General features: G+C 45.8%; 1 protein-coding gene across 4 annotated transcripts in view; it reads left to right on the forward strand.

Annotated features, from left to right (window-relative positions):
• The window catches only part of KDM4B (lysine demethylase 4B), an 817,487-nt gene that overhangs the window by 206,716 nt on the left and 596,680 nt on the right, over nucleotides 1-14,091 (forward strand). For 3 of the 4 annotated variants that reach the window (XM_077475749.1, XM_077475750.1, XM_077475752.1), the window contains exon 7: nucleotides 1,094-1,143. In XM_077475749.1, the coding sequence (XP_077331875.1) occupies nucleotides 1,094-1,143 (50 nt within the window). Of the gene's footprint in view, nucleotides 1-1,093; nucleotides 1,146-14,091 lie in introns of all 4 variants that reach the window. The other variant, XM_077475753.1, reaches the window with a different exon arrangement.

Consider the following 14,091-nt stretch of genomic DNA (forward strand, 5'->3'; position numbering starts at 1 on the left):
CACAGATCATCCAATCTTTGGATAAGCAGCATCCGTCCACTCCTCAAATGCACAGCGGTCTCGTTCTCAATCAGCATTGGTCTGCACTCCCTGTACTTCAGAGACCCTGGACACGCTGGGGTCCCGCTCAGGTTCAGCATATGGGGCAGAAAAAGGAATATATAGTGCAATATTGTTTAAAACTAAGAGGCTTCTTTATTGTAATAAAACAGTGGAGAGAGATCCATAAAATTGGCAGTCGCATAGTAAAAACAAAAAACGGCAACCGAATGGATAAAAAAAGCAGTGTATTGATATAAACCGCAGCTGCGGCAAAGGCCAGCTAACTGCACCGTACATCTGGTCCTCTGGCTCCACACAATGCGTTTCTATAAGGCTTCAACTGGGAAAGGAGACCAGCTCTTTTTACATTTATACAAGCTGAATATTCTGGCTTTTTTTGTTGCAGAATCTTGATTTATTTTATTCTTTCATAAATTATTTTTACATAATAATTAATTTAGGAATTATGCACGTTATTTTTTACGGTATTTTTCACTTTAATTTGTTCTGGTTAGCGCGGATCTTTCCTCTTTTTAACATAGTAAGGTTATTTGCAATGAAGATTATGCAATTAACAGAGCCTCAAGAGGGAGTAGCAGATTTGGTATCCAGTGTCTGAATCAGTCAGGCCCGGTTCACGCTGTTTGCAACAATCGCTTCAACTTTGGAACACTCGTCGCATCAGAAGTCGGACCCCATTCATTGCATTGGAACCATTCTAATTATTGTAAGAGTTGCTCTAACATAGAAAAAGGTTTCTGCACTACTTTTGGTCTGACTTGCATTGACTTCTGTTAAAGAAGTCACATGCAAGTCGTGCTGAAGTCGTGCCGGGTTCCAGCTTCAAAGTCGCACGACTTTGAAGCAGTTGCAGTGTGAACCAGGGCTAAAAACTGTAATTTCCTATCTATGGATAAGGGCATGGATGCTTGTAAATTTTCCTTCTTATTGACTTTATATTTTTCAGCAGATACATTTAGATGTTTTTTAAAATATTATTTTGACCATTAATACATACATTTTATCTTATGTGTTGTGTATATTTCCGCAGGTATGCAATTCCTCCTGAACATGGAAAAAGATTAGAGCGCCTAGCAAAAGGTAATGGTTGAACAATTGATGATGGCCCCATTTCTGTAAATCAATTAAACTTGTAGCACAGCCAACACAGAAGTAAGCCATTTAGGGAACACTGTTTTAAAGTCTGTGCTGAGCGTAAATACTTGAGTTTTTTGTTTGCTTCGGTTCTTGTAGAGAAGCCAGTGCTAGAGTACTAGAGTTTGTTTTGGCTTGCTGTTCAGGAAGAACAGCAGGACAGCGGTGGTGATTTTACTATGGAACAATACTCTGGCTTTAGGGGAGATTGTTTTTTTTCAATAAGATTTTATTGAAGAGAGTAGTACATGAATTGAAATTGAGGCTGCATTTTTCCGTTTACTTCTATAAGATTTGAGAATGTGCTCATTCTGTACAACACTACAGAGGGAAGAGTGCCTTTTAAAGTATGTCCCATGAAAGTAGCCAGTGTATTTTAACACATAATATTGAAAATCAGGCTTTGGGAGAGCAGTGTTGCTTTTTTTTTTTTTTTTTTGGGATAAATGCTGGGGGTGTGCTGCACTTGCTACAAACTCCTTACTCCTCCTCTTTGGCCACCCTCATAAAACACTTTGAAGTAGCTAAACAGTTTACCTAAAAAATGCGGTACCTAAATTAGGATTTACATTAGAACAGACCAAGCCACTGGCATCTAGCTATGACGTCCTCTATTTGTTCCTCAGTGTTCCTCTTGCCAGCTTGTAGGTTCTGTAGTGATAATTGCCTTTTTATTACTGTCTTTACTACCGCTTTAAAGGTCTAGTTAGGAGGATCTCAAGTAGGATTATTTTCAATGGAAAATTTAGAGTGGAAATACCCTGCGTGTGGATCAGGTATCCGATTAACAGCCTCAAAAGGAGTAGCAGATGTGTATTGCATGGTCTGGAGTTAAGTTGGAATGAACTTGTCAAGTCAGTAAGGTTGTTTTTCTCCAAGAAAGGAATCCTCTTCAGGTTACATAGTTAGTCAGGTTGAAAAAAGACACAAGTCCATCCAGTTCAATTACCAAAAAATAAATAAAAAAATAAGTAAAATAATAATAATAATATCATACAATCCCATATACCCAATTCTATACCCACAGTTGATCTAGAGGAAGGCAAAAAACCCCAGCAGAGCATGATCCAATTTGCTAAAGCAGGGGAAAAAGTTCCTTTCTGATCCCCCGAGATTCAACTGGATTTTCCCCGGATCAACTTTACCTATAAATGTTAGTACCCAGTTATATTATGTACACTAAGGAAATAATCCAGGCCCTTCTTAAAGCAATCCACTGAGCTGGCCAGAACCACCTCTGCAGGGAGTCTATTCCACATTTTCAGAGCTCTTACTGTGAAGAAACCTTTCCGTATTTGGAGATGAAATCTCTTTTCCTCTAGACGTAAAGAGTGCCCCCTTGTCCTCTTTGTTGACTGTAAAGTGAATAACTCGACACCAAGTGCACTATATGGACCCCTTATATATTTGTACATGTTGATCATATCCCCCCTTAATCTCTTCTCATCAAGAGTGAATAAATTCAGTTCCTCTAATCTTTCCTCATAGCTGAGTTCCTCCGTGCCTCTTATCAGTTTGGTTGCCCTTGTCTGCACTTTCTCCAGTTCCCCCAATATCCTTTTTGAGAACTGGTGCCCAAAACTGAACTGCATATTCCAGATGAGGACTTGCTAATGATTTGGGCAAAATGATATTTCTATCTCTGGAGTCTATACCTCTCAATACAGGAAAGGACTTTGCTCGCTTTGGAAAACCACAACTTGGCATTACATGCTATTATTGAGCTTATGATCTACCAAAACCCCCAGATCCTTCTCCACTATGGATTCCCCCAGTTGTACTCCCCCTAGCATGTATGATGCATGCATATTCTTAGCCCCCAAGTGCATAATTTTACATTTCTCAACATTAAACCTCATCTGCCACATAGTCGCCCAATTAGACCTAGCATTGAGGTCCGCTTGTATAATTTAAAGAGGAACTGGTTTGCTCACATAATTTGTAATTAAAAACATCTTTGCCATTCTAAAGCTTCCCTCCAATCACTTTGCATATTATTTTATATATACTGTGATTCTGTACTTGTCAAATATGCTGCAGAAATCTCCCTCCACTGAGATTGTCTGCAGCCATTTTAATTGTGGGCAGCTGAAGCTGCTGCCTGTTAAATTCCGGGATTTACACAGAGGCACACCTTCAGCTATGATTGGCCCTCTGACACATCCCCCCCTCCCTTCCTGGCAAACTCTGAGTGTGAGAGCTGTGCATGATGTTATAAGCCTAAGTTTTTTTACCAGACAAGAAACAGGAAGTGGGCTGTATAAGTTATTTACTATCAGAATTTTTTTTTTTTTTACTATCCAAAGTTAAAACAACAAGGGCTGAAGATTTAATGGATGTAAAGTTGAAAAAAATTACTGAAGGTCCACTTTAATGTGTAAAGTTTAAAAAAGAGACAATTTGTTCTTAAATATCTATATGCAGTGGTGTGTATATATATATATATATATCAACTATATGGTTAGGGAGCAAATCTCTAATCCACTCTGGGAATAACAGACAGAAGAGATATACTATCAGAGGTTGAATCTGGTAAATATCATCAGACTCTGAGATCATTTTTTTTATTTAACACCAGGCACTTACCTCCCTTCCTGCCCAAGCTATTTCCTGCCCAAGCCAGGCACTTGCCCTCCTTCCTGCCCAAGCTAATTTTCAGCTTTCAGCACTGTCACTTTTTAAATGACAATTGCGCAGTCATGCTACACTGTACCCAAACAAATTTTGTGTTGTTTTGTTCCCACAAATAGAGCTTCGTTTTGGTGGTATTCGATCACCACTGCAGCTTTTATTTTTTGCTAAACAAATAAAAAAATTATGAAAAAAAAAGTTTCTTTTATTGTACATCACGGGACCCAGAGCCATGATATTAACTATATGGTTATATAGGCACCTTCAGGTGGTGGACACTGGTATACCCAATACAGGAGGTCCGCTCCCTATATAACCCCTCCTCCTACCAGGAGTACCTCAGTCGTTGGTCACGAGTGAAGATGTGCTCTGATGATCTCCACTGGAGGGATCCTTGCTGGATTCAAACAGCCTCCATAGACCGGATCTATGCAAAGGGCCACTGAGACCAAAGTGGATGGAACCCAGGCCTCGTATATGAAGAACAAGGTTTTGCCTGTAACACCTCTCCTTGCAGGGCTAGACCCTGGGACCCACAGAAGAGCAAGCTTTGGGGTTTTATTCAAACCTCTTTACGATACCAAAACCAAATGTAGATGTTGGACCCATTCTAGATCTCAAGAATCTAAATCGGTTCCTGAAGATCTGCTCTTTTCGCATGGAGTCGATCAGGTCAGTGGTTTCTATCCTAAAAGGAGGAGAATTTCTGGTGTCTATCGACATCAGGGATGCATATCTGCATGTCCCCATATCTCCCACTCACCAAAGGTTTCTGTGGTTGAGGTAGGTCAGCATCGTTTTCAGTTTGCAGCCTTGCCCTTCGGGCTAGCTACAGCACCCCGGGTGTTTACAAAAGTTCTGGCTCCACCTCTAGCCAGGTCAAGGGCACAGGTTATAACAGTTTTACCGTACCTAGACGATCTGTTACTAATAGACCAGTTGGTGGCTTGTTTGGAGCAAAGCGTGCTCATTACAACCAAATACCTGGACAGTCTGGGTTGGATTCTCAACCTAGAGAAGTCTTCCTTAAAAGCGCTAAAAAGGCCTGGAGTACTTGGGTCTGAACATAGACACAGCTCAGAAAAAGGTGTTCTTGCCTCAGGCAAAGATCAACTCCATAAGAGAGCTGGTGCAGATGGTCAGGTCTTAAGGAGATCCCTCCATTCGTCTTTGCATGAGGTTAGGAAAGAAGGTGGCTTTATTTGAAGCGGTTCCCTATGCCCAGTTCCATTCGAAACTGTTGCAAAACAGTATGCTGTGTACTTGGAACAAAACGATTCAAGCTTTAGACTCGCCAATGTGACTGTCCTCAAGGATGTCCCAAAGCCTCAGTTGGTGATTGCTAACTCAGAGTCTGCTGAAAGGAAAATCCTTCAGACCAGTTATCTGTAAGGTGGTAACAGACGCCAGCCTTTCAGGCTGGGGAGCAATGATAGAAAGGACAACTGTCCAGGGACAGTGGTCAAGAACCGAAGGGACCTTGCCCGTAAGCATCCTAGAGATCCGGACAGTGGGTCTGGCTCTAAAGGCCTGGACATTCAGACTGGGTTATCCTGTCAGGATCCAATCTGACAATGCCACAGCTGTGGCTTACATCAGTCACCAAGGGGGCACCAGGAGTCTCGCAGCACAGAGAGAGAGAGAGAGGTGAACCATATCCTAACTTGGGCAGAAAGGAATGTTCCGTGGCTATCTGCAGTTTTCATTCTGGAAGTAAAGAATTGGTAGGTGGACTTCTTGAGCCGCCAGCAGTTGCTCCCAGGGGAATGGTCTCTTCACCCCGTCATTTTTTGGGCTGTTTGCCAGAAATGAGGGACTCTGGATGTAGATCCAGGTTCAACAGGAAGTTGTTCAACTTTGTGTCCAGGACGAGGGATCCACTCGCATGCAGAACAGATGCGTTGGTGACCTCGTGGGATCAGTTCTTACTGATTTATGCGTTTCCCCCTATAGGCAGAATACTTGCCTTTCTACAATTGGGGATAGAGATGAAGTTGGCCTTGAGTACTATTAAGGGCCAAGTCTCAGCTTTATTGGTCTTATTTCAAAGACCGCTTGCTTCACATTCTTCAAGCCCCATACACACTATCAGATTTTCTGCTGATTTTTGTCTTCATATTTACCAAAACCATGTAGTGCAAGGGCCTGCCTGATTGCCTACAAATTGAAACTCCTAAGGTTTGACCTCATATTATATGGTTTTTGTAAATCTGAACTAAAAACTCAACAGAAAATCTGTTGGTGTGTATGGGGCTTCAGTCTGGGGATTTATGCAAGGGGCAATGTGGCTTAATCTGCCAGTTAGATCACCTTTGAACCCTTGGGACTTGAACTTTTGTCATTGTTTCAAAAACGGCCATTTAAACTGATACAGAATACTCCCTTAGTCCTTCTGACAAGGAAGTTAGTGTTGGTTGCTATATCCTCAGCAAGAAGGGTTTCGGAATTGGCTGGTCTTTCTTATAAAGAGCCAGATTTGATTATTCACGAGGACAGAGTTGTGTTGCATCCTCATCTAGGTTTTCTGCCAAAAGTGGTCTCCGGTTTTCACCTGAACCAAGGTATTTTCCTGCTATCGTTTTTTCAAAACCATTTTCTAGGGAAGAGAAGTCACTACATTGTCTTGATGTGGAGAGAGCCGTCAAAGTCTATTTAAAGACTGCTCAGATCTTGTTTGTGCTACCAGAAGGTCCTAGGGAAGGACAGGAAGCGTTGAAATCCACTGTTGCCAAGTGGATTCGGAAAGTTATAATTCAGGCTTATGATTTAAGGGGTAAGATTCTACCTTTTCAAGTCAAAGCACACTCTACCAGAGCAGTTAGCACTTCTTGGGCATTACGTCACCCGGCCTCTATGGCTCAGATCTGTAAGGCCGCAACTTGGTCTTCAGTACATACATTCACCAAGTTTTATCAGGTGGATGTAAGAAGGCATGAGGATATCACCTTTGGGCGCAGTGTGCTGCAGGCAGCAATATAGGTCCTCAAGTCTGGGTGTGTCTCCCTTCCCTCAAATAGCATGGGATGTCCCATATAGTTAATACTGTGTCCCGTGATTTTTATAACCGCTTACCTGTAAAATCGTTTTCTTGGAGTACATCACGGGACACACTATTAACTATATGGTATGTCCCATGCTTTTTGAGGGGAGGGAGACATAACCAATAGGGCACCCCCAGACTTGAGGACCTATATTGCTGCCTGCAGCACCCCTCTTTTTGGGGTTTAGGTATATTGCTTTGCTACAAAACCTGAGGTACTTATGGTAGGAGGAGGGGTTTTATTGGGAGTGAACTTTCTGTATTGGGTATACCAGTGTCCATCACCTGAAGGTGCCTATATACCCATATAGTTAATACTATGGCTCTGTGTCCCGTGATGTACTCCAAGAAAGGGATTTTACAGGTAAGCTGTTATAAAAATCCTATTTGTTCTTTGTTTCTGTTATAAAATTTTGTAAAAAAAATGTGTTTTCTCCTTCACTGATGGGCACAGATAAGGCAGCACTGATGAGGGGGCACCAATGAGATGGCACTGATGGACAGCACTGAAAGTCTGCACTGATGGGTACTTATGGGTGGCACTGATAGCTGGCACTGATAGCTGGCACTGATGGACATCGCTACTGGCAGGCATTATTAATGGGCACGGTTTGGCACCTGCCTGGGCACTGATTGGGCATCCCTTGTGATCCTGGGTGGGCATCCACGGGGGAGGGGCTGCTCTGATGAACAATGAGCACAGACCCCCTCCTGTCAGGAGAGCAGCCGATCGGCTCTCCTCTACTCGTATCTGTCAGATGTGAGTGAGGTAAAGCCGATAAACGGCTCTTCATGCTTACATTGTGATCAGCCGTGATTAGACATGGTTGATCGTGTGGTAAAGGGCCTCCATCAGAGGCTCGTTACTGGGATCGGTGATGCAGTTTGTCAGACTGACACACCACACCAACAATCTTACCCCCACGGGCACGCAATCGTGCTTATCCTGCTAGACGTCATATGACCCCCAGTCAGGATAACTGAACCACTTCCCAGCTGTCATTTTGCTATATGCCGGGCTAATGTAATAAAATGGGTTGTCAGCTCTATCAATGGAGATACTTGGCAAAGTTGTAACACAACACTTCAGATCGTTCAGTTAAGCCCAGGGGGCGGTCCCTAGGCTACAACCTCCACAGCCTGCCCTAGCAGACTCCGTTTTTTCTTGCCTAGCGAAGGAGATAGACCTAGGAACCCTGCAGGCCCATAGGTCCGTGTTTTTTTGATGCAGAAGCTTGGTTTTTTGTGCAAAATTAATGATCCTGTGATCTTCTATCAACAGCCGGCTGAGTGACAGGCTGGTTCACTTATCCTTGTAGTCTCCCCAGTCCGGCCATCGAGCGTGTGCAGGTCGCAGCTACGGCTCGGCAGGCCATGACGTACCTCAGCTCCAGAATGCCAGGCCAGTAGTCTTCCCTGTACTGATCAGGAGCTGACTACCATGGAATGTCTCCCAGCTCTTCAGGACTGGTAAGTACAGCTCTCCCTGTCTTTGCAGGGTGGAGCAGCTGGGCATTCCCTGGGAGGTCGATTCGGGGGGCCCCTCACCCCCCTCTCTTCTCTTCCCTAACTCCCCTCCCCCCCTCACAGGGGGGCTGTACATGCGCTGAGCGGTGTGTGTGTGTGCCCTGGGCTCTCACCTGGGGGTTTAGCTGTGCTGGGTGCTTGGGTCCTACAGCTTAGTCCCGCTGGATGCCTATGTAGTCTGCCCCTGTGTTGGTGCAGCTCTGCGTCTGCCACATGTTCTCCCTAGCCTCTCATAGTGCTGATCGGCAGCCATTTTAAGTATGGGCAAGGGTCAGGCTTCAAGCAGCCTTTTCCTAGTGATTCTCTTAGAACACTGGTGGCCATTTTCTTGTAGCCGGACCGCATGTTTTGTGCTCTAGCAGCAGCCCCTGTGCCCTCAGCTTCCTGTTTGGTCATCACAAAGTGCTGGGAGGTTTATCCTGTGATTCTGGACATGTGTGTCAGATCGCTCACCTATCGTTCACCGATCGTGCAACCGGCCGGTCACCGACACAGTTTTGCTATCTCTGCATCTGGGAGCGCTGGGGATCATCAGGCACTGCGGTAATACAGCGCAGAACTGCCCAGGGTGGTGAGTCCAGCGGGTTAGAGCCCCTCAGTCAGTGGCAGCAGGAGGGTGGGACTGTCACTGTCCTAAGTCCCCTTCGGGTGGCAGACAGGGTAGGGTCAGCATGGCTTCAGAAACTGGTGTTTCTTCCCCCGAAATCCAGGCATTTGCAACCGGGTCACCTGCGGAATCCCTATGGACACCCTTATGGCGGTCCTCAATTCGTTCGTTGCCAAGATAGAGGCGGTACGTGGGAAGAAAGGCGCTAAAAAGCGGCCCCTGCCCCCCTCCCGTCCTCTAGGGAGAGCTCTGATGCAGACTCGGGTCCTGCTGAGGCCAAGGACCCCTGCTGTGTTGTCATATGACGCTGACCAGGACCGTTCAGACAGTGAGGATGAGTCAGAGTCCGTGCGTGACAAAGCGCTAGTTGGGGAACTTATCACAGCTGTGCATGATACCCTGAAGATTCAGGAGCCAGCGGATCCCTCTGCTGAGGTATCGGTCCCTTTTGAGTCCCGCAAGCCAGCACGTTCACCTAAGGTGTTCCCGTATCTGACTTATTTTGATAAGTTCATTTACAAGGAATGCGTTACCCCTTTGAGGAAAGCCTTCTAAAAAAGTGGTCGGCTCCATCCGGTATCCAGGTTAAATAAAGTAATCACAATCCAGGTTGAGGGGACTCCTGCATTCAAGGATTCCATGGACAGGAAGGCCGAGGCGGTGGCTCGTTCCTTGTTTACGGTTGTGGGGTCAGCCGTGCGACCTGTACTGGCATTCACACTTGTGTCGCAGACACTGACTGAGTGGGCAAAACATTTGCACCGCGAATTGGGAGAGCAACAGGCCTCCCCTGTCTGCGTGGAACTAGCAGACCAACTAGTGCAAGGCCTTAAGTACGTCTGTGACGCGGCCCTGCATACTCTCCCTTTGTTATCCAGGGCTTCAGTGTCAGCTGTGGTGCTGAGGCGCCTGATTTGGCTAAAATGCTGGTCTGCTGACCAGGCATCCAAGAAAGCCCTGACGGATCGTCCCTTCCTTGGCGACCGGCTCTTTGGAGCCTCATTAGACGACATTATTAAAAATGCCACTGGTGGTAAGAGTACTCTACTCCCACAGGCCAGGAAGGCTATGGAGCCATGCCGCAGGCAAGGGCCCTCTTTTACGCTCACAATCGGCTTTTTCGTCCGCCCGGTGCTTCGACAAAACGTCTCCAGCCCGACAGGATGCCCACGGATGGTCAAAAACATCCCTGGAACTGCAAGCCTAACAAGCCTGCGAATAAAAGTGCTACCGCATGAAGGTTTGCCCCCACCCAGGTCTTGGGTGGGGGGTCTCCTTCGGGAGTTTGGTCCTCCCGGTTATCCGACCAATGGGTCTGCTATCTGATTTCCACAGGCTACAAGATAGAGTTCCTCTCTTGGCCGCCAAACAGATTCTTCCCCTCCAGCGTACCCATATCCCCGGTTCGCCGGGAGACCCTGTTGGGGGCTGTAAGGGACTTAATGAATCGAGGGGTGATTGTACCTGTTCGGGAACTGAAAAGCGCTTCCAGGGATTCTACTTAAATCTATTTGTGGTTCCCAAGAAGGAAGGGGTACGTCCAATCTTGGACTTGAAAGCCCTCAATCACTTTGTAAAAGTGCAGAGGTTCAGGATGGAATCAGTTCGCTCAGTAGTCGATGCATTCCAAGGGGACTCCCTGGCTTCCTTGGACATCCAGGATGCGCCTGAGAATTAGAGGAGGATGTGGCGATCACCATGCAGACCCTGCAAGAATTTGGGTGGCTGTTAAACCTAAAGAAGTCGCTAATTGTGCTGACCCAGCGTCTGGAGTGTCTAGGTTTGCTGTTGGACTCCAGGGAAGCGAGAGTTTTTCTCCCTCCAGACAAATTGCAGACTCTCAGGTCCGCGGTGAAACTGCTGATGAACCGCAAGTGGTTGTTTCTCCACTTTTGCATGCGAGCACTGGGGCTCATGGTAGCCTCCTTGGAGGCAGTACCTTATGCCCAGTTCCACACCAGAGTATGGCAGAAGGAGATTTTGTTAAAATGGGACAAGTCTCAGTTGTCCCTGGATCGACAGGATTCAGGCGGACAACGCCACGGCGGTGGCATACAAAAATCACCAAGGGGGAACATGAAGCACAGCCCCTGCTCGGGAGGTCGCTCACGTACTTCGGTGGGCAGAGCGACACGTTCCGGCCCTGTCGGCCATTTACATGCCAGGTGTGAAAAACTGGCAGGCGGACTATCTGAGTCGGCAGATGCTGGACCCAGGAGAATGGGCATTGCATCCGGAGACATTCAGGCTGCTGTGTCTGAAGTGGGGAACAGCAGATGTGGATCTATTGGCCTCCCGTCTCGGAAGGTGCCAAGATTCGTGTCCAGGACAAGAGATCCGTGGGCAGATGCGCTGGTGGCCCCGTGGGATCAGTATCAGCTGATTTACACCTTTCCTCCACTTAAATTGTTGCCTCGTCTGCCTCGCACAGTGGAAGCCGAGGGGATCCCAGTGATACTGGTGGCCCCAGATTGGCCTTGGCGTCCCTGGTACGCAGATCTGGTGCGTCTGGTGGCAGACGCTCCCTGGCACCTGCCGTTGTGAGAGGACCTTCTGTCTCAAGGTCCGATATTTCATCCTGTTTTACCATCGCTGGCTTTAATGGCATGGCTGTTTAGAGACTCAGTGATTCCAACTATGTTGAGGGCATGGAAATCTTCTTCTAGGAAGATATACCATCGTACCTGGAAGGCTTACATCTCAATGTGTGAGGAGAATGGTTGGCATCCGTGTTCCTTTTCCAAAGCAAGGATCCTGCTGTTTCTCCAGCAGGGAGTAGACCAGAGGTTGACATTGAGCAACATCAGGGGGCAGATCTCAGCCCTGGCTGTCTTTTTTTTTTTTTTTTCAAGGACCCCTGGCATCGCACTCCTTAGTGGGTACCTTCGTTCAGGGGGTACGACATGTAGTCCCTCTGGTGGGACCGCTGTTACCCCCATGGGTTTTGAACCTGGTGTTGTCGGTGCTTCAAATACCGCTGTTTGAAAATATCAGGGAGATTCCCCTGTGGACTCTTTCCATGAAAGTGGTCTTTCTAATGACCATCACATCTGTCAGGAGGGTTTCGGAATTGGAGGCCTTGTTTTGCAAGTCTCCTTATCTGGTCATCCACAGGGATAAGGTGGTGTTGCGACCATCTTTTCTACTGAAGGTGGTCTCGGCCTTTCATATCAATGAGGACATTGTATTACCATCGTTGTGTCCTAAGCCGAAGCACCCCAAAGAGGTGGCCCTTCATGCTCTCGACGTGGTTAGGGCTCTGAAGGTGGATTTGTCTGCCACGGCTCCCTTTTGGAAGTCGGACTCACTGTTTGTTTCGGTGGCTGGACCAAAGGAGGGTATGGCCGTCTCGTCGGCCACCATTTCCAGGTGGATCAGACAGATTGTAGTACAAGCCTATGCCTTGAAAGGGGCAGGTGCCCCCCTTTCTGGTCACGGCCCACTCTGCAAGGGCAATCGGAACGTCTTGGGCCTTCTGACACCAAGCGGCGGTCGCTCAGGGGTGTGTAAGTCGGCGACCTGGTCGTCTGTCCATATGTTTACCAAGTTCTACAAGGTAGACATCAGTGCATCGGCTGATGCCTGTTTTGGCCGCAAAGTTTTGCAGGCGGCCGTGTAGTTGCAATTGGATATACAAGCTTAGTTTTTCTTGGTTTTTCGATAGAAACTCAGTACTGTTATGTTTATGCACTGTTGCAATTACTTTCGCAATGTTGCGGTCTTGGGAATCACTCCTGTTGAGGATACCTGGTTATATGGTGGTGTTTTTCCACACACTGCTGTTTTTTTTTTTTTTGTGGGTTTAGTTTCACTAGTTCCCACTTGCCATGGTGGATGAAGTTTTTATGCGGTTTTTTCCCACCCCTCATTTGGCACTGCTTGGGGACATCCCATTTTGTTACAGAGAAGGAGCTCTGTCGGTCAGTGAATATAGGAGAAAATAGGATTTTTTGTATTCACCGTAAAATCCTTTTCTCTGTAATTCACCGACCGACACAGCACCCGCCCCTCCTTTTTCTCTTTACGTTATACTGCTTGTTGACGTACTGAGTCTGCTAGGGCAGGCTGTGGTGGTTGTAGCCTAGGGACCGCCCCCTGGGCGGAACTGAAAGTTCTGAAGTGTTGTGTTACAACTTTGCCTAGTATCTCCAGTGATAGGGCTGACAACCCATTTTGTTACAGAGAGGAGCTGTGTCGATTGGTGAATTACAGAGAAAAGGATTTTACGGTGAGTTCAAAAAATCCTATTTTTTGCCGATTTTCAGACACAACTATAGTATATTATGTATGGCCAATTCCCTTGTCATAGGCAGATGGCTTGATAAAAGCTACCTGCACCTTCTGTCACTTATGCTGGCCATACAAAAACAATGTCTTCCATTAAAACCATTTTCATTTTAAAAACGTTCGTTCAATTTTCTAATCGTTAGTGGGGTCAAATCAATGTTCGTTTTCAACCACAGTGAAAGGGTAAATACGAAGGAGCAGGACAAAAAACTTCTTGTACAAAAAGGGAATTTTCAGACCGTTTATGTGGTTTTTGTTCAGAAATTACATTCATTTTAAAACAGAATGTTAAAAGCAAGTGAAATTTTCAAACGACATTGTTTCATTCAGTGAATGTACAAAGATTTTTCATATGAATGTTCTTGTCTGAAAATCTATACATGTATGGTCAGCATAAGGCTCAGTTCACACCTATGCAGTTTGCTTTTGATCCATTTCTGCAGTGCTTTGTGCGATTTTTTACCATGATTTGCGTTTTGCATTTTGTTTTGCCTTTTTTTGGGGTAAATTAAAAAACGCAAATTGCAGCAAAAATGCACTACGTACTTTTTTGCAGCTTCTCCATTGAAGTCTATTGTATTATTTTTTTGCGCTATAAACAAAAAATGATAATTTTGAATAAAACATTTTTTTTCTTTCTGCTATAATACATATAATTTTTTTTTTTAAATAAACAAATGTGTTGATCAGTTTTGGCCAATATGTATAGTCTGACACACCGCATCTCTGATCTAGGTAAAGAGCCTATGACGTGTGTTCAATCACAGCTGATCACAGTATAAACAGAGCCGTTTTATTGACT

The sequence above is a fragment of the Lithobates pipiens genome, unplaced genomic scaffold (assembly GCF_037356315.1).
Source record: "Lithobates pipiens isolate NorthernLeopardFrog02 unplaced genomic scaffold, aLitPip1_a1.2 Scaffold_13, whole genome shotgun sequence".
Taxonomy (NCBI): Eukaryota; Metazoa; Chordata; class Amphibia; order Anura; family Ranidae; genus Lithobates; species Lithobates pipiens.